This window comes from Narcine bancroftii, chromosome 1 (assembly GCF_036971445.1).
Source record: "Narcine bancroftii isolate sNarBan1 chromosome 1, sNarBan1.hap1, whole genome shotgun sequence".
Classification (NCBI taxonomy): domain Eukaryota; kingdom Metazoa; phylum Chordata; class Chondrichthyes; order Torpediniformes; family Narcinidae; genus Narcine; species Narcine bancroftii.
This window is the reverse complement of record NC_091469.1, coordinates 226,853,238-226,879,641: the sequence shown is the minus strand read 5'-3', so window position 1 is coordinate 226,879,641 and position 26,404 is coordinate 226,853,238. Positions and strand designations below refer to the sequence as shown.

Sequence of the window (26,404 nt, the reverse complement as noted above, 5' to 3'; positions counted from 1 at the left end):
AACCTTATTTTTTTGATATTATTGTCTGCTTTTCTCATTCTATAGACACATGTAACCATATTTTAAACAAAGAAAGTTTTAAAACTTGGGGAAAGGTTCTTTCTTGATGCTGATTTGGGGCATTTACATCGGTTGCTGTTTTGGTACAAGGACTGCCTAAAGAAAGCTCTTGATGCCTGCCACATTGACCATCGCCAGTGGGCTGATATCGCCTCAAACCGTGCATCTTGGCGCCTCACAGTTCGGCGGGCAGCAACCTCCTTTGAAGAAGACTGCAGAGCCCACCTCACTGTCAAAAGACAAAGGAGGAAAAACCCAACCCCAACCAACCAATTTTCCCTTGCAACCGCTGCATCCGTGTCTGCCTGTCCCGCATCGGACTTGTCAGCCACAAACGAGCCTGCAGCTGACGTGGACTTTACCCCTCCATAAATCTTCGTCCGCGAAGCCAAGCCAAAGAAAGAAAGAATGTTGAAGACAGTGGAATGAAATAGATAGGTAGTCTTATATATGTCACCTGCTGAGGAATGAGTCTCTTAAGGGAAATTCTGGGGAATCTTCAACCCTTAATACTCGGGAGGATGAGTTATCATTACAAGCTATTGATAAAATCTTGATTTATCATTTCAAAGCAATAATTTCACAGAAACTTTTCTTTAATCACTTTAATAACTTTGAAGGAATGGGTGAACCCCCCGCATTGGTTCTGACCTCTGCTCCTGCCACTATTGCTCTTCCTGGCAACAGTTTGGGTCCGAGTGTCATCCATGCCAAAACCTGTTAGGTGGTACAACCCTCATTATTAATAGGCCCAGTCCTTCTCCAACCTCCCCCCCCCCCCCCCCCCCCCACAATTGAGTTCATTGAAAATACCCCTGCATCAATTGTGGTGAGCACAAAATACCACCCTGTCAATGATGGTAGCTAACTGTTGGTTTGGGTCTTTGATAAGTGAGATGGGCAGCACGGTTAATGTAGCAGTTGAAGTAATGCTGTTACAGCGGCAGCGATCGGGACTGGGGGTTCCAATCCCGCGCTGTCTGTAAGGAGTTTGTACGTTCTCCCTGTGTCTGTGTGGGTTTCCTCCGGGGGCTCTGATTTCCTCTCACCATTTGAAACATATGGGGGAGAGTAGGTTAATGGGCGGCAAGGGCTCGTGGGCCACAATGGCCTGTTACCATGCTGTATGTTTAAATTTTATATTAATAAGTTGTAATCAGGATTGTCTACTGTCATTCATGTACCTCCCAGTTAGGAACTAAAAAGACCAACTTCTTTTCACTAAACCAGAAAGTTTTAGACACAGGAGTGCAGGAATGAATTCTTTTGATCATCTCTCCAAATAAATGGCAGCTGATGAGGAGACTGAGACATTGAAATGGGAAGGTTGCGAACACTTCCACCGGTCTCATTTGTATGTATACCAAAGCCTGTGCTTTACTATTGTTCCAGGCAGCATCCCTCCATCAAGAAATGCTTTAGACAACCCCCCAAAACAGACTTGGAAACAGAACTAGGCTGTTCAGCCATCGAGTCTACTCTGACATTCAAATTATGACTGATGTATTTTTCCTTTCATCCCATTCTCCTGCCTAATCAAAAAGCTATCAAGCACTGCTTTAAATCCACCTAATGACCTGGCCTCCACAGCCGACTGTGGCAATGAATCCAGGACAACTTCAAGAGGCCAAGGTCTAGCTGAATGGGTCATGTCTCCTATATTCCTAGCATGTGGACATTATCTAATGGCCAGTCAAAATTACATTGAAGTCTGCAGACTTGGTTTTAATAAATTGCTAATAGTTCAAAGTTCAAATTTACTCTCCAAGTACATGCACGATATCACATACAACCTTGAGATTCTTTTTCCTGCGGACCAGGCAGAATTTCTACTTATTGGTAATGTAAACTGTTCTTAAGAAAAGAAATATTCACGTGTACAAAAAGAGAAATTTAACCAATCTGTAATACTGAAAAACAAAATCAATGTTCAGTAATACATTGCAAATTAAGTGTCTTAAATGAATCCCTGATTGAGTTTGTCGTTGAGGAGCCTGATGGTGGAGGGGTAGCAGCTGTTCCTGAACCTTGTGGTGCGAGTCTTGCGGCACCGAGACCTCTTTCCTGATGTCAGCAGCGAGAACAGTGTGCTGGGTGGGTGGTGTGGATCTTTGATGATTGCAGCTGCTCTCCGACAGAGTTTTGCCTGCGATGTCCTGGACTCTGTCCACTACCTTTTTGTAGGGCTTTCTGCTCAGAGGCATTGGTGCCCCGTACCAGGGTGTATTGCAGCCAGTCAGCACACATTCCTCTACACATCTGTAGAAGTTTGCAAAAGTATTTGATGTAATAAATCTCTGCAAATTCCTGAGGAAATAGAGGGGCTGATGTATTTTCTTCCTGATGACATTAGTACATTGGGTTCAAGAAAGATCCTGTGAGATGGTGACTCCCAGGAATTTAAATCTGCTCAACCTCTCCATCTCTGATTTCCCCAATGATCACTGGATCGCATACCTTTAGTTTTCCCTTTCTAAAGTTTACAATCAACTCTTTGGGTTTGGTGGCATTGACTGAGAGGTTGTTGTTGGTGCACCATTCAGCCAAGTTTTCAATCTCCCTTCTGTACGCTGACCATTCACCCTTTATCATACAGCCCACTACCGTGGTATTGCCAGTAAATTTGTAAATGGCGTTGTTGCCCTATTGAGCTACACAGTCTTAGGTGCAATGTTGGTAGAGCAGAAAGACGCAATAGAACACATTTGAAAGAACAAGTTATTTGAGTTATTTTTTCTTAATTTCCATGGTGATGTACTGCATGTACAAGTACTACTAACATTACTTGGGAACAAAACTGTGTGTAACGAAAACCAATTATTTTGTTTGTTGTAGGTGTAATCTTGCACCCCTTCTGGAATACGCTGCTGATGTTGGACTTAAATCAGATTTTGTCACCATGAATCCATCAGTTGTACAAAGAGCATTTGGAAGTCTTCAGAGTGAGACAGACAGAGAGAAATTTGTCGACAGACTGGCAGTGTTGAATGACAGTGTTCTGTGGATCCCTGCATTCATGGTGAAAGGAGGAGAAAAGCACGTCGAGTGTGTAAATCAGCTAATTCTGAAGAACAGACTGAGCATTCAGACAGCCTATCCATCCCTACGACTCATACATGCTGTCCGAGGGTATGTATTTCTCTAAAGCTCAAATCCCATTAACACAATTAACCTGACAGCAACATGGCCACTGATCAGAAATTTATAAATTGGGCCCTGAAATCTTAAACATTCTATTATTAATATGGTCTTGGAAAAACAAAGTAAAACTTTATGCTTTATAAAATCCGATGCCACTTGAATGAAAAATCATTAGATGAAAGTAAAATTGCTGGATTAATGTGATAATTTATTGTTGTATACAATGAACAAATGCACTGCAATTTTTATTTTCTGCAAGTACTCGTAAAGGTAAACTAGAATGGTAAACAAATTGAATTAAATTCTGAGACAATAAATACCTAAGGTATTCTGAGTGCAAAAAGGTGACTTGCAATAGTTCTTTTGTGCCGTCAGAGCAGTCTGTGATTCAGTGTAACAAGGGAGGTTTAAGGGTCTTTTGGCTGTTGGAAAGAAACTGTTCTTGAACCAGAGGTAGAGATGCTGGTTTTCAGGTTTCTGTCACTTCTGCCTGATGGTAGCCGTGAGGACTAAGGTGATGGGGGCCTTTTATGATGTTGGCTCTCTTCTTGATGTAGTGCCTCACTTCAACGGATGGGAGGTTAGAGCCTGTGATGGACCTGGGTATGTTTGCTACCTTCTACAACCTTCTTCTGTACTTGAATTGGCAAGCTAGGCTGCGATGCAACATGGCGGTACACTTTCCACAGTGCAAACTGTAGAAGTTTGATAAAAGTATCTGATGACATGCCAAATCCACTCAGACTCCACAGAAAATAGAACTGTTGATGTGACTTGCTAATGTGAAGTCTTCTGGAGATATAGAATGATCTACTGCTTGGCTTTGTGCATCATCTCTCTTTCAATTTTTTAATTGAATTTTATAGAACAAGAACACATTGTAGAGAACACAAGGTTACCAAATATGAAAATAAGCACATTTCCAAAAATAAAATAATAACGATACATCCCTTCCCCATGCAATGATGTTGAAATGACTAAAAAGAAAAGTAAACCAAAGAATCTGACCCTCGGCCGAAAAAAAAACCTGGGATGTTTTGACATGAAATTAGTTCTGCTGAATCTATAAAACACTACTAACTGAAGGAAAAAAACATACATAAATAAATACACTCCATGATCAAGACAAATAGATTTAATGAGAATGAAAATGATCCAAGTTTTATGAAAATGAGTGTTAGTATACAACATGGAACACCTGATCTTTTCTAAGTTAAGACAAGACATGACATAACCAGTGGGTACTAGTAGGTGGAACAGGATCTTTCCATCTAAGTCGGATAGCTCTTCATGCCATAGTGACCACGCCTATAGTGTTTAAATCTAAAAGCTTCCCACAAAATAAGATTTAAAAATAATGTGTGATAACAGCGGAAATCTAATTGTAAGCTGTCATTATTTTGAACAGTGTGGAAGAATTAATTGGCTCTTTGGAAATATTACTTCACAAATAGCTTAAGATTGATAGCATAATTTAAACTTTATGCACTTGAAATCTTTCTTGGCCATAAACTCATTTATCAATTGAATTCTAAGGCAGTAGAAGTCGAAGATTAGCGCTAAAATGTTAATACCCATTCAGCCCTCTGTCATCCATTTTGTCCGCTCCTATGAAGATAAATGTGCCAGCGAGATACTGAGATCTGCAAATAATTGTTATTGAGACTTGTGGATTCTGTACATCGTAAGATATTTTGAGGAATGCATGAATTAGACTGCTTCACGCAGGATAATTAGTCCAGAAAGAAGTTATAAATTGCTTATTTATACTTTGAGAACAATTCAGGAGGCTCCACTCCATGAGTGGGCCTAACTCCTTGAAGGTGGCCCCATCCAAAAATTGTTGGCATATTCAGTGACAAAAGGTCTTGGAACATTTTACCCTATTTGTGTAAAGAAAATTAAAAGTTTTTAGGTTATTATCAGGCTCTCTGTTCCTTGTTATTTTATTACCCAGTAGTTTTGTTTCATCTTTAAAAAGAAAAAGGTCAGTGTTTTTCAACTGAATGAGCAGGTGCATTTGACTAAATTTCCCCTAAGTTTCTTAAATGTGATGAGAAATTACCACTCATTGACTGACTTGTTTTCTTAACTCCTTGTTGCCACGTTTCAGTCTTTGAAATGCTGAGTGGAACTGTTTCCTTAATTAACTTCACTGCTTATGTGCCACTGCTGTGGAGGTTCATGAAGTTTGAGACTGACTTCTATTACACACCTGGGTTCTTGTGAAAAATAAAACACTTAAGAGGGAACAAACGGGATTCCATTAGAGAAAATTAGGCTAGTCAGCAGAATCTACTTGCTCCTTTAACGTCCTTGTGGGGATGCATCAGTGCTGCTTATAAACCGAAAATGAGTTTGTTGCCATAAAAATGACTTTGCCGCTGCTTTTGTGAAACAGATACTGTATTTGCATAGACAATTAAATAACCATTCTATTTTTCATGCAGTGAATTACAAGTTATGATTATTTTCTCTGGATAATACTATCTTCAGCATGCTTCCTGGCATTTTGGGTCCAATGGGTGAGCATTTCCATGCTGATTTTTTTGTCTGATCTAAAAAGAGTGGAAATTTCTTGGGCTATTTTGTTTCAGATTTGGGAGGTGTTTTTTTTTTCTTTTTCATGTTTATTATGGAAAATAAATACTGTTCTTGGGATTAAGAATACAAAACATGCATTTTTCCATGGAGTTAAATGGAAGAAGCAAATAGGTTTCAGGTATGGAACAGGAACAAATAATTAATAAGCAAATTGACTGTGCAAAGTGGATAATGAAATTTTTATAATGGAAAAGATGTTTAGTTTTCAGAGACAAACTTGTGTAATTAGGCAGACTTTCCAAGAGACAGAAATGCATTACCTTAGGCTCTGTATTGTATTTTATTGCTGGGCATTGGACCAGATTGGCATTCTTAGCTGGTGGAAATGTGACTGCCAAACTGCTTCATGAAGCGGTTGCTGTGGGTCATGCTTCAACAATTAGCAAGCTCATTTTCAGACACTGCATTGGCTTTCTTCAAGGTGGCTACTGAACATGTTGGATATTTCAATGATCCAAGTGGTTTCACAGTCGCTTTTACCAATATCAGTTATTAATCCCCAAATTTTTCTTCAAACAAATTCTCAAATAGCTTCAGGGGATTGGAACTCTAATATTCTCTGGATTATAAATCCAGATCTCTGGGTTGCTTTCACTTAATTCTGCGGCATCTTCTTGCTTTTAGCAAGAGCAGCATTTCTTCCCCTTTCCAAAATTGTCCATAAAAAGTTGGTGGTGAGAGTGGCCGTCTTAAAAAAAACCACGAGCTTCAGAAGAGTTGTGGGAGCTGCACTCAAATGGAGAGTGTTCAATCCCATTCCTATGGGAAATGGCTTTACAATCTCAGCAGGTGGTCACATGACCCTGGCTCCACTTGTAGTTATGATACTTGCGTGGCTGGTCCAGTTGAGTTTCCAGTTAATGATGATACTTGGGATGTGGATGGCGAGAGACTCGACAATTGTAATGCCATTGGTAGTTGGCCGCTGCTCTTGGAGATGGTCCTTACCTGGTATTTTTCTGCTGTGAATGTGACTTGCTATTTGCCAGCTCGTGCATGAATTGTTGTCCAAGTCTTGTTGCAACGAAATTGCTTATTTTTTTGAGATGTTACAATTAGAATTGAGCATTTTGTAACCATCAGTGAACACCCCCATCTCTTGCCTCAGTGGAGGAAGGAAGGTCATTCATGAAGGTGGTTGGGTAGAGAATACTACCCAGGAGAATGCAAGAAATCAGCAGTAATGTGCTAGAATTGAGAGGATTGACTGCCAAATGTGACAACAATCCTCCTTGGTACAAGTTCTGACCTCTTCCACCATTAAGAGCATTCTTCCCTTGATGCCCATTGACTTTAGTTTTAGATGCCCACCTTTTATGTCACACTCAGTGAGACACTAACTTGAAGTCAGGGGTGGACTCTTTTGTTCAGCCTCTGGAATTCAGCTCTTCGATCTATCCCTGGCCCGAGACAAGCTGAGTGCTGAGAGTTATTGGTGAGTAGGTTATTGGGCATTAATTGGCATTTTATCTCATGTACAATGATAATTTCTTTTGCTTTGTTGATGTGTGGTGATTGATCCAATTGATTGTCCTGTGTTTTGTGGAAAGGAAATAACTGGGCAGTTTCTGCCTGATTAGATAGATGCCAGTGTTGTAAATTTACAAGAATAACTTGGCTTGGGATACAGCACATTTTAGACCTTGGGACTTCAGGGCTGACAAGACAAAGCAGAATGTTGTCTGCCCCACTCCTTTGCACTCAGTTCACATTTCAATATCACATGGAGTGTGTCCAATTGGTTGAAACCTGCCACAGTGATTGATGAGAATGTCAGGAGTGGAGGTGGAGGATCCATTCGTTTCGGTCTGAACACAAGTGCAAATGCTTCAGGCTATTTTTACTGCTCATGTCCCTTCTCACGACTTTGATTGTTTCATTAACCAATGTTCCCACTACCCACCTATTATTATCTCCTTCTCAGCCTTGCCCTAAAAAAGGCTGTAGTTGGAAACATTAGGCTGCCACTCCTGCCTCTCTTTAAGCTGTGTAGCTAATGTATTACACTTCCACAAATCAGTGTCTTTAGTTCATCCTGTTTCTATTAAACCCCTTCTATCTCTCTGTTTTCCTATCCCCCTGTCTCTTTTCCTTCAGCTGCCCACTTCCTTCCCTTCCATCTCTATTCAGAGCTACCCCCTGCTCCTCTCATTTCTCGGCTGTTTACTTCTACCCTCTCACCACATTCGCCTATGATGGCCACTTAACTGTTAGCCTGTACTCCTTCCCCTCGCCTCTCCTTTTCCCCCACCTTTTTATTCAGGCACCTGCCTCCTTTTTGTTCATTCCTTAAAGATTTCAATCCTGAAATATTGGTTACTCTTCCCACAGATGCTGTGTGACCTGCTGAGTTTCTCCAGCAATATTGTGTTTTGCACTTTAGTTTATTTGACCTGTTCACAAAACTCCTTGTATTTAGATGTGTACTTTTCAGCACAGCTGGCCTCTTTTTTGCATTTATTTCTGAATCTTCCTTCGTTTTGCTTTCCAAACTCATCCATTAGATTTTTTGTTTACCTTCCCTTGCTGGATTTGTGTTCCTTCCTCTCTACCTATGCTCTGCTCCCTATCCACCTGCCAATTAGTTTCAATCTTGAACAGCACAATAAAAGCTGTCACGAGTTTATTGGTCCCTGTCCTTTTGAGGTGTAACCTGTAGACAAGTGGTTCTCAACCTTTTTCTTTCCACTCACATACCACTGTGCCATCGGTGCTTTGTGACTGATTAAGGTGGGTGGAAACCACTGTTTGAATCGTACCTAATTGACTCGTTATGTGCACAGTTTCAGAATGCCAAAGGAAATGGGCCAATGACAACTTTACTCAAGCAAAATATTTCAGTTACAATTGGGCGAAGAGCAGTGATTCTCAACCTTCCCTTCCCACTCACGTGCCACCTTCGGAAATCCCTTACTAATATCAGAGCATCGATGGCAGAGGGATTACTTAAAGGGCTACGTGAGTGGAAAGAAAAAGGTTGAGAACCACTGCTGTATGCCTTGTACAGGTCCCACCTTGCCCAGAAATTACCTGAATTTCCCAAAGAAATGAAGATGGTATCTTCAGTGTCATTTCTCCAGACATAGATGCACCTGCATTATCTTCCGGTTTCTTCGCTCACCAGCAACAAAGGGAGTAATCTAGTGATTTTTGACCTTTGAGGCCCTGCTTCTTCATACAAGCCCTCCTCTTTTTTGTCATTGGTACTAATGAAGATAAGAAAACACACTAACACATAGTCAATCTATTAGCAATAGTATTTCACCAAAGTGAAAAATACAGATAGTAGGAACAATCTTTGTGTGAGAAAGCAATACATTGCTATGCTCTTCATGTGTGCAGAAATGGAATTCCACTTTCAATCACACAGGTAGAATGCAAGCTGTGCCTTGTAATCCACTTCCAGAACTTGGCTGCATTAATTTCTAAGAAAGACATTTGAAAAGCATCACACAGCTGCTCCCAATTGTGCACATTTGAAGTAAGAGAAAGAGGATGAATTTCTTAGCAACAACTATTATAAGTATGAGTTTCATCCTTCTTTTTGTACAGCTTCACAGGTATCTCAAAAATACCAAGAAACAAAGTGATTTTATTCACCACATCCAATTTCCAATAGCATTTACAAATGTTAAATAAACAAATCACAAAATAAAGTAAAACATTACTGTACATACAAATGTAATAATCAAGACCGTATGAAAGTCAACCCATCCCCCCCCCCCCCCCCCCATTTATGGCCCAGAAATCTGGCATTTTCTATACATTACATGTAAAAGTTGGCCCCAGCCACCCACCCATCTGAGCTCCCAACTCCCCGATCACCATCCTTTGACCAAGTACCACAGCCCACCCATCTGAGCTCCTGACGCCCTGGCTGAGGTCTCTCATTTGGGCCCCAGCCGAACTCCTGATGCCTTGACCACGAACTCTCATTTTGGGCCCCGGCTACCCGCCTAGCCAAGCTCCCAATGCCTTGACCATGCACTCTCATTTAGCTCCACCCACCCATCCGAGCTCCCAACACCTCGACCGCGGACATATTGCACAGTCCTGGCCACCTGCTTGCCTATCCAAGCTCCAGACACCCTGAAAGACACAGATGCTTACTATGGTCAAAAGTAGTATGCGTGTAATAGTCCCATTCTTCCCCCCCCCCCCCCAATTTTACCCTAAAAGTACCCATGTATGTACAGTAATTGTTTACTTTAAAAAAAACTATTAGGATACCAGAGTTCAGCTTCTTAAAGAATCAGCCACAATATGCAAACAATGGCACAAAATAGTAACACTCTCTGGGTTTACAATGGATGTTGAGTTCAAAAAGCTTTTCCCTGTGCTAGCTGCTAATTTACTATTATTGATCTCAGCACTTCAAATGATGGCAGAATGCAGCTGAAGCTGTTTGATCATTGCCCATGGCTCAAAAGAACAAACAACTTGAATTTATAAAACACCCTTTTTTAAAAAAATGTAAAATATTCCAAGGTTCTTATCAAGACTGTCTTCAAACAAGATTGGGTGCTTTAATGTAAATGTTTCATCTAATTTAGAAGTACACCACGGTTACGGGCCAGTTTGGTCCATGAGCCCATGCTATCCGAATACACCCATGTGACCAATTCAGTACCTCTTTGGAAAGTGGGAGAAGGCACTCAGACATGGGGAGAAGATGCAAACTCCTTACGGACAGCGCCAGATTCAAACTTGCTGGCCCTGTAATAGCATTGCGCTAACTGCGCCAACCTAATAATCTGCAATAAGGAGATATTGGAACAAGTGAGAGAATTCTTTAAGGAGCGTCTTAAGGGAGGAAAGAGAGGAGATTTAGGTAGGAACATCCCTTGCTTGTGAATTGGGCAGTTGTAAGACAATGTGCCAAGAATTTGTGAAAAATTGGGGCATTAGAAATCAAATGAAAGTTGCAGTACCAATGAGAGATTAGAGCAAAGGAAAACTGAAACATCACTTTGCATGCAATGGTGCCAAATCAAGCACTATCAGAATGAGTGGATTTCATTTGGGGGATTGCTAGATTGGAATCAGTGTAGCTCGGCATCTCAGAGATGAATACTGAAGGGAACCTTGCATGAGTGTACAAAAAGCCACACGTTATATGGCCCCAGCTAAACAGAACCTGCAAAGTGGAACACTGGCTTGGGGGTGTTTGTAATAGTCAACTTTTAAGATAGCAAATGAAGGCTTGGGGTGCAGATGAGCTGATCAAGCCCAGAACTAGGTGATGGAGATAGAAAAGGGCAGATAAAGAAGAAGAGGTTACTTTGTGAAAGGATCTGCTCTGAGTTAAATAGGTCAACCAGGTAACAAGCAAACAAATATCACCACCCTAATTTTTGCTTTGAAAATGTAACCCTTGACAATATCCTCCCTGATCCATTCATTTGGCCCCAGTAAGAATTACATGAATTTGAATGAGAATACAGATGTTTGATCTCTTTGCATGACCAATTTCCCATCCAGAGAACCAGCTTGATTAATGAATCTTATTAGGCCCTTCTATTGCAGCCACCTCTTCTTGTATGTAAGGAGATCAGAACTGTACACAGTACTCCATTTGTGGCCTCGTTAAGGCCATTTGAGGGCGGCACAGTTAGTGAAGCGGTTAGCGCGGCACTGTTACAGCGCCAGCAACTGGGGTTCAAATGCGGCGCTGTCTGTAAGGAGTTTGAACGTTCTCCCGGTGTCTGCATGGGTTTCTTCCGGTGTCCTCCCATCATTCAAAATGTACCGACCGGGGTGTAATTGCACGACACAGGCTCGTGGGCCAAAAGGATCTGTTCCTGTGCTGCATGTCTAACCTTACAAAAAATAAAATTGAGATAAGGCCCATTTAATCATGTATTCAAATTAAAATCCATCTTATCATTTGTCTTCCTATCACCCGCTGCAGCTAAAGTTTAGCTTTTTGGTGATTTGGTGTAAGATCATCAATGTTCTCTGCTATTCATAATTTAGAACCATACTTCTCTTTTCTGTTTCATGCAGTGCAGCAGATGATCTCATATCCTTGACATTATATTCCATCTGCCATGTTCTGACCCACTCATTGAACTGGCATACCCTTTATACCCTCCTCTGTACTTCCTCCCACTAGCTGTCACTGCTGTATAAAGCCAAGTTATTTTCTGGGTTCCCACCTTGCTGGTCCTTTTAAGAGTGCAGATTAATTGAAGTAGACTTAATTAGCAAACAAAAGTCTGTTTTATATAGTTTTTGGAGAGGAAGCCATGGAATCTAGCAAACTGAAGGGGGAAAAATGTGAAATTAATTTCTTAATGGCAGATACTTCACATTGTTTGACTGTGGTTGAATCTAAATTTGAAACCTGATATTTATTCCTGCATGACATTTATGTAGATAAATTGGTATTTCAGATGAAAGTTCATTTAAATGTGTGAAGTTTCCAAGCTCTTGGGCAACAGAGCCTACAGAGCTCATTGGTGATCATATCACATTGTGACATAGCACTGGAAACTACGTCCTTGTACCTTCAATATATCCGTCATTGGGTCACTGATTTGGATGTTGCTTGCCCTGATTGTGATGGTGATCGGTGACAGTGGCCCCGCCCCATGTGCCCTAGAGGGTCCTTGTGTCAATGTGAAATGTAGCATCTGTTGTATTGTCAAGTGTCAGTGCAGGATGGAAACTGTGCAGCTTTCTGAGTGAATCACGGAAGTCTGCAGACACTGTGATTGCGGTAAAGTCACACTGAAATGCTGGAGGAACTCAACTGGTCTCTCAGCGTCAGAAGTGGCACCTTCCTGTTCTTTGCTTCTACCTTGAAGAATGGTTCAGGCCAGAAACATCAGTAATATATCTTTACCTCCTGTGGCTTACTGGCCAGAGGAGATTTGCTCTTGCCATTTGTATAGGATTAAACTAAATGCAAAAAGGAATACATTTAAATGCAGCAATACGAATACTTTGCGCTTTGAATGTCATAAATCTTAGTTATTTGTTCCCAGATCCTTTAATTTACATAATGTTTATTATCTGGACAATCTCTTTGCAGACCACCTGATCTTCTTGCTTTGAGGTGTGACCCTTTCAGTTGAGGAACAATTTTCACACTGGAATGTCAGCTTGACACCAATTAAATAACCATATATAACCATATAACCACTTACAGCACAGAACAGGCCAGTTCGGCCTTACTAGACCATGCCATAACAAATCTCCACCCTCCTAGTCCCACTGACCAGCACCAGGTCCATACCCCTCTAGTCCCCTCCTCTCCATGTAACTATCCAGTCTATCCTTAAATGTAACCAATGATCCCACCTCAACCACGTCTGCCAGAAGCTCATTCCACATCCCTACCACCCTTTGCATAAAGAAATTTCCCCTCATGTTCCCCTTATAATTTTCCCCCTTCAATCTTAAACCATGCTCTCTAGTTTGAATCTCCCCCACTCTTAATTGAAAAAGCCTATCCATATTTACTCTGTCTGTCCCTTTTAAAATCTTAAACACCTCTATCAAGTCCCCTCTCAATCTTCTACGCTCCAGAGAAAAAAGCCCTAGTCTGCACAACCTTTCCCTATAACTCAAACCTTGAAATCCTGTCAACTTTCTCGTGAACCTTCTCTGTACTCTCTCTACTTTGTTTATGTCTTTCCTATAAATTGGTGACCAAAATTGTACACAGTACTCCAAATTTGGCCTCACCAATGCCTTGTACAATTTCATCATAACTTCCCGACTCTTGAATTCAATACTCCGATTTATGAAGGCCAACATTCCAAATGCCTTCTTCACCACACCATCTACCTGAGTGTCAGCCTTGAGGGTACTATTTACCATCACTCCTAAATCCCTTTGTTGCTCTGCACATCTCAATAGCTTACCATTTAATGCATATGACCTATTTAGATTTGCCTTTCCAAAATGTAACACCTCACACTTAGCTGTATTAAATTCCATCAGCCATTTCTCAGCCCACACCTCCAGCCTTCCTAAATCACCTTTTAATCTACGGTAATCTTCCTCACTGTCCACAACACCACCAATCTTTGTGTCATCCGCAAACTTGCTTATCCAATTCTCCATCCCTACTTCCAGATCGTTAATATCTATAACAAACAATGGTGGACCCAGGACCGATCGCTGAGGAACTCCACTAGTCACCGGCCTCCAATTGGACAAACAATTTTCTACCACTACCTTCTGACACCTCCCATCCAACCATTGCTGAATCCATTTCACTACCTCCTTATTTATACCTAATGCCTCCACCTTTTTTCCTAACCTCCTGTGGGGAACTTTGTCAAAAGCTTTACTAAAGTCTAAATAGACAACATCCACAGCTTTCCCTTCATCAACCTTTTTTGTAACCCCCTCGAAAAACTCAATCAGGTTTGTCAAGCATGATCTACCCCTGACAAAACCATGCTGATTACTCCCTATCAATCCCTGTACCTCCAAATATTTGTAAATAGCATCCCTCAGAACACTTTCCATCAACTTACCCACCACAGACGTCAGACTCACGGGCCTATAATTCCCAGGTTTACATTTGGACCCTTTCTTAAACAGCGGAACCACATGTGCCACCCTCCAATCCTTTGGCACTACCCCCATGATCAGTGACATCCTAAATATCTCTATTAATGGCCCCATTATCTGTCCACAAGCCTCCCTGAGTGTCCTTGGGAATATTTTGTCCGGTCCTGGAGATTTATCCACCTTTATCTTTTTCAACATAGCCATCACTACCTCCTCGGTTATCCTTATATGCTTCATGACCTCCCCACTATTTTTCTTTACTTCAACTGGTTGAATATGTTTTTCCCTAGTGAATACCGAGGCAAAGAAATCATTCAAAATTTCCCCCATTTCTTCTGACTTCTCACTCAGCCTACCTTCGCTATCTACAAGGGGTCCAATTTTATCCCTCACTAATCTTTTACTTTTAATGTACCTATAGAAACCCTTTGGATTTATTTTTACTCTGTCTGCCAAAGCCTCTTTGTGCCTTTTTTTTGGCCTTTCTAATTTCTTAAGATTCCTTCTACACTCCTTGTAGTCTTCCTTCAAACTCTCAGCTCCCTGCTCTTCATACCTCTTGTACACCTCCCTTTTTCTCCTAACCAAATTTCAAATATTCCTTGAAAACCAAGCCTCCCTATGACTTCCAGCCTTTCCTTTGATCCTCACTGGGACATACCTACTCTGTACCCACAAAATTTCTTTTTGGAATATCCTCCATTTTTCATTTACATCCTTACCTGAAAATATCCTGTCCCACTCAATACTCCCCAAATCCCTTCTTATTCCTTCGAAATTTGCTCTTCTCCAATCCAGAACCTCAACTTAAGGCCCCTCCTTGCTCTTCCCTAAAACTACCCGAAAACTAACGGAGTAATGATCACTAGACCCAATTTGTTCTCCAACATTAATGACCGATACCTGACCTAGCTCATTCCCTAACAGGAGATCTAGTATTACACCGTCCCGAGTCAGTTCTTCTACTAATTGATTTAGAAAGCAATCTTGAACACATTTAACGAACTTTAGCCCATCCAGCCCTCTAACTGTATGGGTATCCCAATCAATGTGAGGGAAGTTAAAATCTCCCATGATCACTACCTTATGATTCTCACACATATACGTTATCTCCCTACAAATTTGTTCCTCTAATTTTCTTGGCCCATTTGTGATCTGTAATACACCCCTATTAGCACCTTCACTCCTCCTTCATCCCTCAATTCCACCCAAACAGCCTCACTGGATGATCCCTCCAGACCATCTGCCACCTCACGGCAGTAATGTCCTCCTTAACAAGCGGAGCAACTCCTCCCCCTTTTTTACCCCCTGCTCTATCACATCTAAAACAAATATATCCTGGAATATTAAGTTGCCAGTCCTGCCCTCCTGTAGCCAGGTCTCACTAATTGCCACAATATCATGACCCCAAGTATCTGTCCATGCTCTAAGCTCATACCCCTTGTTCACTATGCTTCTTGCATTAAAATATATGCATTTCAGAGAATGACCCTCACCTGTATTCTCTTTTCTACCTTTTACCCTAATCTTCATCCTACCTTTGTTATCGTTATTATGGCTATGCTCCCTTGACACTGCACGCATACTCTGTTCCCCACCCCCCTGCCAAACTAGTTTAAACCTTCCCCCACAACTCTAGCAAATCTGCTTGCCAGCACATTGGTCCCCCTCCAGTTCAAGTGGAGTCCATCCCTTTTGTACAGGTCCGACCTTCCCCAGAAGAGATCCCAATGATCCAGAAATCTTATCCCTTCCCCCCTGCACCATCTCTTTAGCCACGCATTCATCCTCCACATCCTCCTATTTCTACCCTCACTAGCGCGTGGCACCGGCAGCTATCCAGAGATTACTACCTTGGAGGTCTTGTTTTTTAACTTCCTACCTAATTCCACATAATCCTGTTTCAGGACCTCATCCCCACTTCTAACTAAGTCATTGGTTCCCACATGGACCACGACTTCTGGCTGTTCTCCTTCCCCTTGCAGAATGCTATGAACTTGATCAGAGATATCCCTGACCCTGGCATCATCCTGTATCAGCGTTTCACAGCATCAGAGTCAAATAAAGGAATCTTCACAGAAGCTGCCACAAATTCACAAATCAAATCGAGTCTCTTTCTTCCATTGGTAACCATTCTTTGCTCTTCAGAGCTCATTTGCATGAATCAGAATATACTGTTTCATCCTGTATTCATGTCTGTGAGTTCTTAGACAACACATGGATGAAGGGAAAGGTTCTTTACTTTAAAGTTGTTGTAAACAGCACCACAAAGCAGGTCATGAGGCTGCAGACTCCATTAGCGATCTTGCATACTGCCTCTTGCTCTGTCAGTTGCCTGCTAGCAGCCAAATCTAATTAAACAGGAGCTATAATCCTTAAGGCATTGTTAGTTGCATTGCAATCATGATCCCTATCATTACATCTCCCTTTCTTAAAACAAAAGCAGCTTACATTTAACTAACATGTTTTCTTTGTATAACTCTGCAATTTTAACTTTAACACCAAGAACTTGCATTTTCATTATTATCAACATTGTTAACATTTTTTAAACTTGTTTTGTGAGTTCACATTTACAGACACTAAAACTTGAAGAGCAAGCACTACTTCATTCTATGACACGAGTCTTTAAATTTGCTCATTGAGTCTCTTAGGAGGATTCAAGTGTCTTGAGTATCTCCTGATTGATTGTTCTTTAAACTGAGTTGTTGCCTCAGATGATGACTTCTCTGATGTGCATTCAGGTTGTTCAACAGTATCTGTCTTTCCATCTACTGTGGCTGGTCCCATTAGAAGATCTCGACAATTTCTTCGCAGAACAACGCCTTAATCGGTCTGAATAGTGTATGATCTTGGTTGGACTTCACTAAGGATAGTTCCCTTCTGAGAACATAAGTTTGTTTTGTCTTTTAGCCTTACTTGTTCACCAGTGTAGAGTTCTGGTAGGTTTTTTGTTCCTCTATCAATGTAATACTTTTGCTTTTCTTTCTGTTGTTCTTTGAACTTCCTCGCTTTCTCCCCCTCTTTTGTGTTTAGGAGGTTCTTCTGAATGGGTAGGTTTGATCTTAGCCAACATCCCATAAGGAGATGTGCTGGTGACATACAGCACTCGAGCGACGTTGTGTGGTATACTAGCATCCTCTGGTAGAAGTCTGTTCACTGTCTTTTGCCTTGTTCATCAGTCTTTTCACTGTCTGTACTGATTTTTCCACTATTCCATTGGACTGTGGAAGATGATGACTTGACGTGGTGTGTAGAACTTTAAATTGCAAAACTGGGGTCCATTGTCTGTAAAGGCCTTGCTTGCCATGGAATGTCTGGAGAATATGGCTTTCATACCTGTTCTTACAGTGTCTGCAGTGGTGGTGTTCAGTTTACACACTTCTGGGTACAGGGAGTAATAGTCTGACTACAAGATAGTTCTTCCCTCGACAGTCGAGTAGGTCAGTGCCTACCTTCTGGTAAGGTCTGTATGGTGCTGGGTGTGGGTTTAATGTTCTGCAGGATTGCTAGCTTGATATTTCTGCCATATTGTACAGTTTGACACTTCATTTGTTATATCATGGTTGATTGTTGGCCACTACATCACCTCCCGTGCTCTTTTCTTACAATTTTCGATTCCGAGATGCCTTCCATGGATCCTTTTTAGCATCTCTTTGGGATAAGAATTTTACTTTTGTTGATGATGTCTTCAACCACTGATAGTTCCACCCTGCAGTTCCAGTACTCTGAAACATCAGGTGAGCAGTCCTGCTTCATGTTGGGCCATCCATCCAAGATGCTTTTTCTCAGTTGTCTCTTTGTTTGTCCCTGACTTTATGAGCTCCATTTGTGCATGTGATATGGGCAGTGCACCTGTCATCATGTCCACAAAGGCGTTCACATCTTCATCCATTTTGGTGATTGCGGGCTCTCTCATGTCAACAACTCTAGACAATATGTCTGCTGTGTACATTAGTTTACCCGGAGTGTACACCACATTCAGAGTATAGAATTGCAGCCTAATCATCATTCTTTGTATTCTCAGAGGCTATTCATTTAATGGCCTTTGGAACAATGCAATCAAGGTCTCTGCACTGATTGCTTGTCTTGACACAAACTGATGAAATCTTTCACAGGCGTATGTGATGCTGAGCAGCTCCTTTTCAATTTGAGCGTATCGCGTCAATGCGTCTATCATTGAGCGTGATGCATACGCAATGGATTGCCAGTCATCCTATTTTTGCAGAAGAACTGCACCGAGCCCACTATGTGATGCGTCTGATGATACCTTGATGGGTCTCGCTGGGTCATAAAACTTCAGAAATTGTTCCTCTGGGATCAGTTTCTTTTGTTCCCTCCATGATTGTTCATGTTGATGATTCCACTCCCATTCAATGTTCTTTCTGTTAGTCTTCTCAATTGAACCGTCTTTTCTGAGAGGTTGGATATGAATTTACCCATATAGTTGATCATTTCATTAAACCTCTATGCCTTTTTTGCATTGTCTCTTTGGCATGTTCCCAATGGTGGACAACTTTCTGGGATCTGGCCTGTTGCCCTCACTGCCAATAATATCTCCTACAAATGTTAGTTCTGTCACCCTGAGCTGGCATTTCTCTCTATTTAGCTTCAGGTTTGCTTTTCTTGTTGCTTCCAGCACTTTCCTTAATCTCTCATCATGTTCCATTCTCATGGTTCCCCATACTATGATGTCATCCATTGAGGTATCAACTTTGTCCAGGTGCTCATAGATCATATGTATAGTTTTGTGATACATTTCAGGAGCTGAAGCAATTCCGAATGGTCACCTTAGGAATCTGTATCTGCCAAATGGACTATTGAACGTGCACAGACTTGAACTTGCTTCATCCAATTTCCACTGTCAAAATCCTGATGATGCATTTAACTTGTGAAAAACTTTGCATTTGCAAACTGTCACTTGATTTCTTCATGCATCAGAGGTTAAAGTATTCTCTCTTTATTGCTGTGTTTTGATCTCTTGGATCCAGGCAAATTCTAAGCTTTCCATTCTTTTCATCCTCAACAACGAGTGAACTCACCCACTCCATTGGCTCATCTCTCTTCTGAATCACGTTCAGGCTTTCCATCCTATCCAACTCTTCCTTCAGTTGCTTTTGAAATGTAAATGGGACTTTTCTGAATTCATGTATTGTCGGTGATATACGTTTATCCACTCTGATCATGTGTTCTCCTGGAAGGGAGCCTAGACCCTGAAATAGGTCATTGTACTCTTTCATGAGTTCATCATAGATTGTCTCTCTTTTGCTTTCCACAATGAGGACTCTTTTTACCAGATTCAGTTTCTCACAGGGTGTTAAACCTAGTATGGCCTGTACATCCTTTGGTACCATGATGAATGCTAGCATATGCTCTTTGTCCTTGTGTCTCACTTTGATCATGCATTCTCCTTGCACTGGTATATCGGTACCTGAATATCCTGTCTCCTTCACTTTTGTTCCATACATCACTTATCTCAGTCTAATCTTAAAATAAGTCTCTGATATTACATTAATTTGTGCTCCTCTATCCAATTTAACTGATAGGTATATTGTTACGGAGTCCAGAGGACTCAATAGCAGCAATAGGTATGCATCACAACACAGAGTTACTTAAACAAAAGTAGTTTTTAATTATGTTTGAACAAGTAAACAGAATTTAACTTATAACTTAACCTACTTACTTAACTTACTTAATCCACCCTCTAATACTAAGCGCAGGTGTGTGTAATGTGTATTTAAGATTAGAAAAGTTCTTTGGATCACAGTCCAATCTCACTGGTTGCAGGCAATTCTTGTACTGTGCACAGAAGTTAGCATTAATAAAGTTCACCAGGCTTTGGTGCTTAACAGGCAAATGGTTACCACTCAGGAGGGTTCTGGTTGGTTTTCTGATAGAGATTCCTTTTGTTCCAGGACATCCACACCTGATTCCTTTCCAATCAGTCTTGCTTTTTTTAAAAAAAAACTTTATTTAAGATTTTATAACATGAATAAAATAGAAGATTACATTTAAAAAGAATAAAAATAAGATAATAAAATTACAGTACCACATCGGTAAACTAAATAAACTAACCCCCACCCCCAATAATTATTACACAACATTAACAACCTAACTTAAAATTAGCTTACCTCCCCCCAAAATAAAGAGTGAAGAGTTAATAAAGTGAACAATATTATATATAAGAAAAAAATATCCCTTTCTTGGTATTGAAAGTACATATTCCTCAAAATTAGAATCAGGCAGTAAGATCATATGACAACCACATATCTGTCCAATCAGTCTTGCTGACAAAACTTGCCCCTTTCATGTTTCTCCAGATGATCCTCTTTATTTCAGGTCACCTTTCACACAGCAGTCTTCCAAAAGTTTGCCAGCTTTGTCCTTCTGGAACTGATTACTGCCTCCTTTCTCTCTGTTTCAGACCCTCCCTCTCTGAGAGCAGAACTGTTCTGTCTCCCTGCAAAAATCATACGTCCTCTCAGGCAAACTGTTGTCAATACTTTGTGTCTCTTTTTGCAAAAAAGCACTCTGCAAAAGACCTTCAAATATTCTGTGTTTTAAAATGTTTGTGTGCGACCTTCTCTAACAATCCTTCCCAAAACACCTCTAAATACTCTGTCACAATATGTCATTCCCTTTTAATCTCAACATCCAGTCTTTGTTTTCTTTCTTGTTTTCAGTCACAATGTCTATATAGAATTCCTCTATCTACCTTTCATCTACTGCATGAACCTTGCTTTGTTGCACTTGGTTCCTACAACAACCGGCATAATGTTTGCTTTTGTTGCACACATAGTATGTTTTACCATATGCTAGACACTTTTTTGGTAAGTGTTGTGTACCACATCAACGACTTGGCTTTCAAGTGTCTCTTTCATTTTTATTCGATGGTCACGCCTCTCTTTCCATATAGTATGTTTTACCATATGCTAGACACTTTTTTGGTAAGTGTTGTGTACCACATCAACGACTTGGCTTTCAAGTGTCTCTTTCATTTTTATTCGATGGTCACACCTCTCTTTCCACTTTGGTGCTTTTTTTTGTTAAACAGAGTGCTATGGCTTTTTCCAGGTCTAGATTTTGTCTCTTAGTAGTCTTTTCCTTAGCCTATTATGTGGAATATCACACACAAGTATGTCTGTTATCAGCGAGTTGGTTAGTCCATCAAATTCACACGTTTTTCTTCTGTTTCTCAATTCAGTCACATACTGATCAATACTTCCTTCCATTTTCTATATACATCTGTGCCTCTCAAACATTATGTTACATTTAGTTATGCAGTACACCTCCTTCAGCAGCAAATGTGAAGTTATTATACACCTCCAGGGCTTTATCACCCATGACATGTAAGAAAACTGATGCTTTAACTTTATCTCTTTTCTCGTCAGCTTCAACTGCCACTAAATACAATCCAAATTGCTTTTTACATCTGTTCCAATTTTCAGCCACATTACCTGCCAGCTGAAGTTTCGCTGGTGGATGTAATCCTTCCATATTTCACTTCATTAGCTTCTTTTCACTGATCAGTTGCTGACTTTACATTTTGCCTTTTAAAGTATTTCCTTTTAATTTCCGTCATCCCACTATTGACACCATATTTCATCTTGTATTTGTATGTGTGACTTCTTAGACAACACATGGATGAAGGAAAAGGTTCTTTCCTTTAAAGTTATAAACAGCAACATGATGTTGCAGTCTCCATTACAGATCTTGCATACTGTGTGTCAGCCCCCTGCTGGCAGCCAAGTTTAATCAAATGGGAACTATAATTCTTAAGGCATTGATAGTTGCATTGCAACCATGATCACTGTCATTACAATGAACGTGTCAAGAAATTCATTGTTTTGCCATGCCATTGCAGATCTGAATATTTCTATGAATAATATTTAAAAGAAATAAATGAATTAGCGCAAATAGAAAGTGAATACTGATCATTCAGAAATCTGATGACACGGGAAGACGTTGTCCTTGTGTTGCTGAGTGTTCATCTTCAGATTCATGTCCATTTTTTTCTGATGGTAGCAGTGAGAAGAGGGCACGGCCTTTGTGGTGAGGATCCTTGAGTATAGAGTTGCTTTCTTAAGTCATCACCTCTTATAGATGTCCTCGATGGAGTGAAGACTGATGAGATCCAGTCTTTCTCTGTTCTGTGCTTTGGCATTTCCATACCAGTGATACAACTGGTCTGAAAGCTCATCTCCTCAAGCTCTTCATGAAGGTGGTTGTGACGCCACTCAACCAGCTGATCTATCTCACTCCTGTACACTTCCTCAATGCCAGCTGTGATTTCTGCCTATCACTGTGTGGTATCACGGGCAAATTTGCATTTGGCATTCGTATGGTACTTGGTCACACAGTCATGGGGTAGAGCAGTAGGTGTGTATCCTTGAGGTGTAACTGTGCTGATAGCGAGGAGGAGACTTGGTTTCTGATTTGTACTGGCTTGTGGTCTTCTGATCAGGGTGCAAGGATCCAGTTGCAGAGGGAGGTGCAGAGTCCCATGTTTTGGAGCATGTTGACCAGAACTGAGGGTAGAATAGTGAAAACTGAGCTGTTGCCGATGAAGAGTATCCCGATGTATCTGTTGTCAAAGTGATTCAGAAATGAGTGGAGAGCCAGTAATATTACATCTGCCGTGGACCGATTGTGACGACAGGTGAATTGCAGTGGGTCCAGATCTTTACTTGGGTAAGAGTTCATTCTGGCCATGACCAGCCTCTAAAAGCATTTCATTGCAGTTGATGTGAGTGCTATGTGACGATAGTCATTGAGGCAGCTCCCTCGGCTCTTCTTGGGCACCTGTGTGATAACCTTTTGAAGCAGGTGGGATCCTCCAACTGCAGCAATGAGAGAATGAAAATGTCCATGAGAATTCCGGTGAGGTAGTTGGCACAGATTTTCAGTACCCTGCCAGGTACAACATCAGGGCATGTCTTGTTGCAAGCATTCACCCTCGAAGGATGTTCTGACGTTGGCCTCAGAGACAGATATCACAGGGTTGTTTGGCTTCTGCAGGGATTCTCATTGGTATTGTTGAGTTGTCTTTTTCAAAGTGAGCATAAAAGAGCTTGCCATCAAAAACAATTTGTCTATATGTACTTCTTTTAGTGTCGTGGACTGCAGTCTTGCACTCCAGCTACTGATCCTGTGAGTTTCAATAAACCTTTATTGAAGCAAACAACTGCTGTGGATTTATTATGTACCAATGTAATTTAGAATATCTTAGTTTAGAATTTGAATTTTAGTTGAAAAACAGTGGTAGAAAATATGAGAAAGATGCATTGTACTCCAGCTGTGAACTGCATGGTTATGAGATGTTGCCTTTCTGTGATCAAGGAAAATATGATGGACTAAATTGTCTCTTTGCCATAAATTTTCTACAACTCTCTGATACGGATGTTGAACATAGCAGAGTAATATCGTGTTCTGCATCTGCACCAGAGTTCAGTGAGAGGTAAATTTATTCTCATTTTAGATAGATTTGGGGACCAAATGAATGGCAGTTTTGTGTAATATTACATTACTGTTTTATTACATGATGATAAATAGTATCTGTAAGTGGAATATAGTCTTCATTTCAGAATAAAAAAGGGTCCCCTTTTGGTTTGACCTCTAAATTATTGACCGTTTGCTGGTACTACAGAATATATGCATTACTAAAATTTTCTTTTCCTTTTTGGGACACCCTGAATTATTTATTTAAGGTCAACACCTCTAAATATGCAAAAGTGAAATATGAACTCTTTTAAAATTTAAAATGCCAGGAAACAGAGTTGTTGTTTAACAGAATTATCTTCCAAAACTAAATCCCTTCGGAATTAAGGAAACAGATGAATCATGCTTTAATAGTCTCTGGGACAAGCAGAAAAGTTCAGTCGATGTCTGATCTCTTGATAGATCATTGCAGATTTTTTTTTTCCATTTATTTGGAATGATGCCCAAATACATATCAGAAAATGTTTCCCTTCCCTCAAAAATGTAAGAAAGCAAGGGAAATAAGTTTAGAGTTCTTAAGGATGACCAAGTGTACTTTACAACCTACAAATCATTTGTGCATTTAAATGACTTGTGCTAATGCTGGAACTAATGACAGAATGTTTATGTGAATTAAAAACCCATTCTGAGTTATTGCAAATCAATATGAGCTCAGGATTGTTATAAGAATGTTTTGAATGGATACAAAACTGATTACTCGCAATAACTCAGATTCATTTAGTATTAAGTGGAGATGGGATCAACAGCAGACTAGACAGACCTAACATTGATTGTCTGTTTCATTGTTCTTAATGAAAGGTGAGTGGTAGATTTAGGAAAAGATATATTTCCCTTCAAGCTCCATTAAGGCCATTAAAACTGAACATCAACAAAGTGCTCAGGAAATTATTATGCTGGTAATTATCCTGCCAGTGAAACTGTGGTGGTGGAAAGGGAAGGAAGACTTTCAAAAATCAATATCCCAAGAAATTGGGTGTGCAGCTTTATCAATATGGAATGGAAGGATGGCATTCAGCCCTGTGAGCCTTATGGTTTACAAAACAATCCCATTCCCTCATTAAACTTCCTTTTAACCTATTCTCCTTGATTTGTTTCATTAATTTCCCTTCGGAGTCTTCTACTCTCATGTACCCTATGTTTCATCTTGTATTCGTATGTGTGAGTTCTTAGACAACACATAGATAAAGGAAAAGATTCTTTAGTTTCTCGCTTCTCTTTGGCTTGGCTTCGCGGACGAAGATTTATGGAGGGGTATGTCCACGTCTGCTGCAGGCTCGTTGGTGACTGACAAGTCCGATGCGGGACAGGCAGGCACGGTTGCAGGAGTTGCAAGGGAAAATTGGTTGGTTGGGTGTTGGGTTTTTCCTCCTTTGTCTTTTGTCAGTGAGGTGGGCTCTGCGATCTTCTTCAAAGGAGGTTGCTGCCCGCCGAACTGTGAGGCTCCAAGATGCACGGTTGGAGGAGATATCAGCCTACTGGCGGGGGTCAATGTGGCAGGGACCAAGAGATTTCTTTAAGCAGTCCTTGTACCTCTTCTTTGGTGCACCTCTGTCTCGGTGGCCAGTGGAGAGTTCGCCATAGAACACGAACTTGGGAAGGCGATGGTCCTCCATTCTGGAGATGTGACCCACCCAGCGCAGTTGGGTCTTCAGCAGCATGGATTCGATGCTTGCGGATTCTGCCAGCTCGAGTACTTCGATGTTGGTGATGAAGTTATTCCAATGAATGTTGAGGATGGAGCGGAGACAGCGCTGATGGAAGTGTTCTAGGAGCCGTAGGTGATGCCAGTAGAGGACCCATGATTTAGTTTAAAGTAGTTGTTAACAGCACCATGAGGCTGCAAGCCTCCATTACAGATCTTACATACTCTGCGTCAGTCCCTGGTGGCAGCCAAGTATAATTACATCTCTATCATTACATCTCCCTTTCTTAAAACAAAAACAGCTAACTTTTAACTAATATGTTTTCTTTGTATAACTCTGCAATTTTAACTTTAACCTCAGGAATTTACATTTTCATTATTATCAACATTGTTAACATTTTTAAAACTTGTTTTGTGTGTTCACATTTACAGACATTAAAACCTGAAGAGTGAATAAAATAGCACTACTTCATAGTATAACAGGAGTCTTTAAACTTGTTCAATGAGTCTCTTAGGAGGATTCACGTGTTTTGACGATCTCCTGATTGATTGTCCTTCAATCTGAGTTGTTACTTCAGACGATGTCTTCTCAGACGTGCATTCAGGTTTTTCAACAGTATCTGTCTTTCCATCTACTGTGGCTGGTCTCATTTGAAGATCTTGACGATTTTTTCGCAGAACAGTACCTTCATCTGTCTGAATGGTGTATGATCTTGGTTGGGCTTCACTAAGGACAGTTGCCTTGTGAGTCCATAAGTTTGTTTTGTCTTTTAGCCTTACTTGGTCACCAGTGTAGTTTTCCGGTCGGTTTTTTTTTCCTCTGTCAAAGTAATACTTTTGCTTTTCTTTCTGTTGTTATTTGAACTTCCTCGCTTTCTCCCCCTCTTTTGTTTTTAGGAGGTTCTCCTGAATGGGTAGGTTTGATCTTAGCCA

At 40.7% G+C, this 26,404-nt stretch overlaps 1 protein-coding gene across 2 annotated transcripts in view; it reads left to right on the top strand.

The window, feature by feature from the left end:
• The window catches only part of LOC138739751 (CMP-N-acetylneuraminate-poly-alpha-2,8-sialyltransferase-like), a 75,443-nt gene that overhangs the window by 34,627 nt on the left and 14,412 nt on the right, over positions 1 to 26,404 (top strand). For both annotated transcript variants that reach the window (XM_069892336.1, XM_069892340.1), the window contains exon 4: positions 2,896 to 3,189. In XM_069892336.1, coding sequence (XP_069748437.1) covers positions 2,896 to 3,189 — 294 coding nt within the window. The remainder of the gene's footprint in view (positions 1 to 2,895; positions 3,190 to 26,404) is intronic.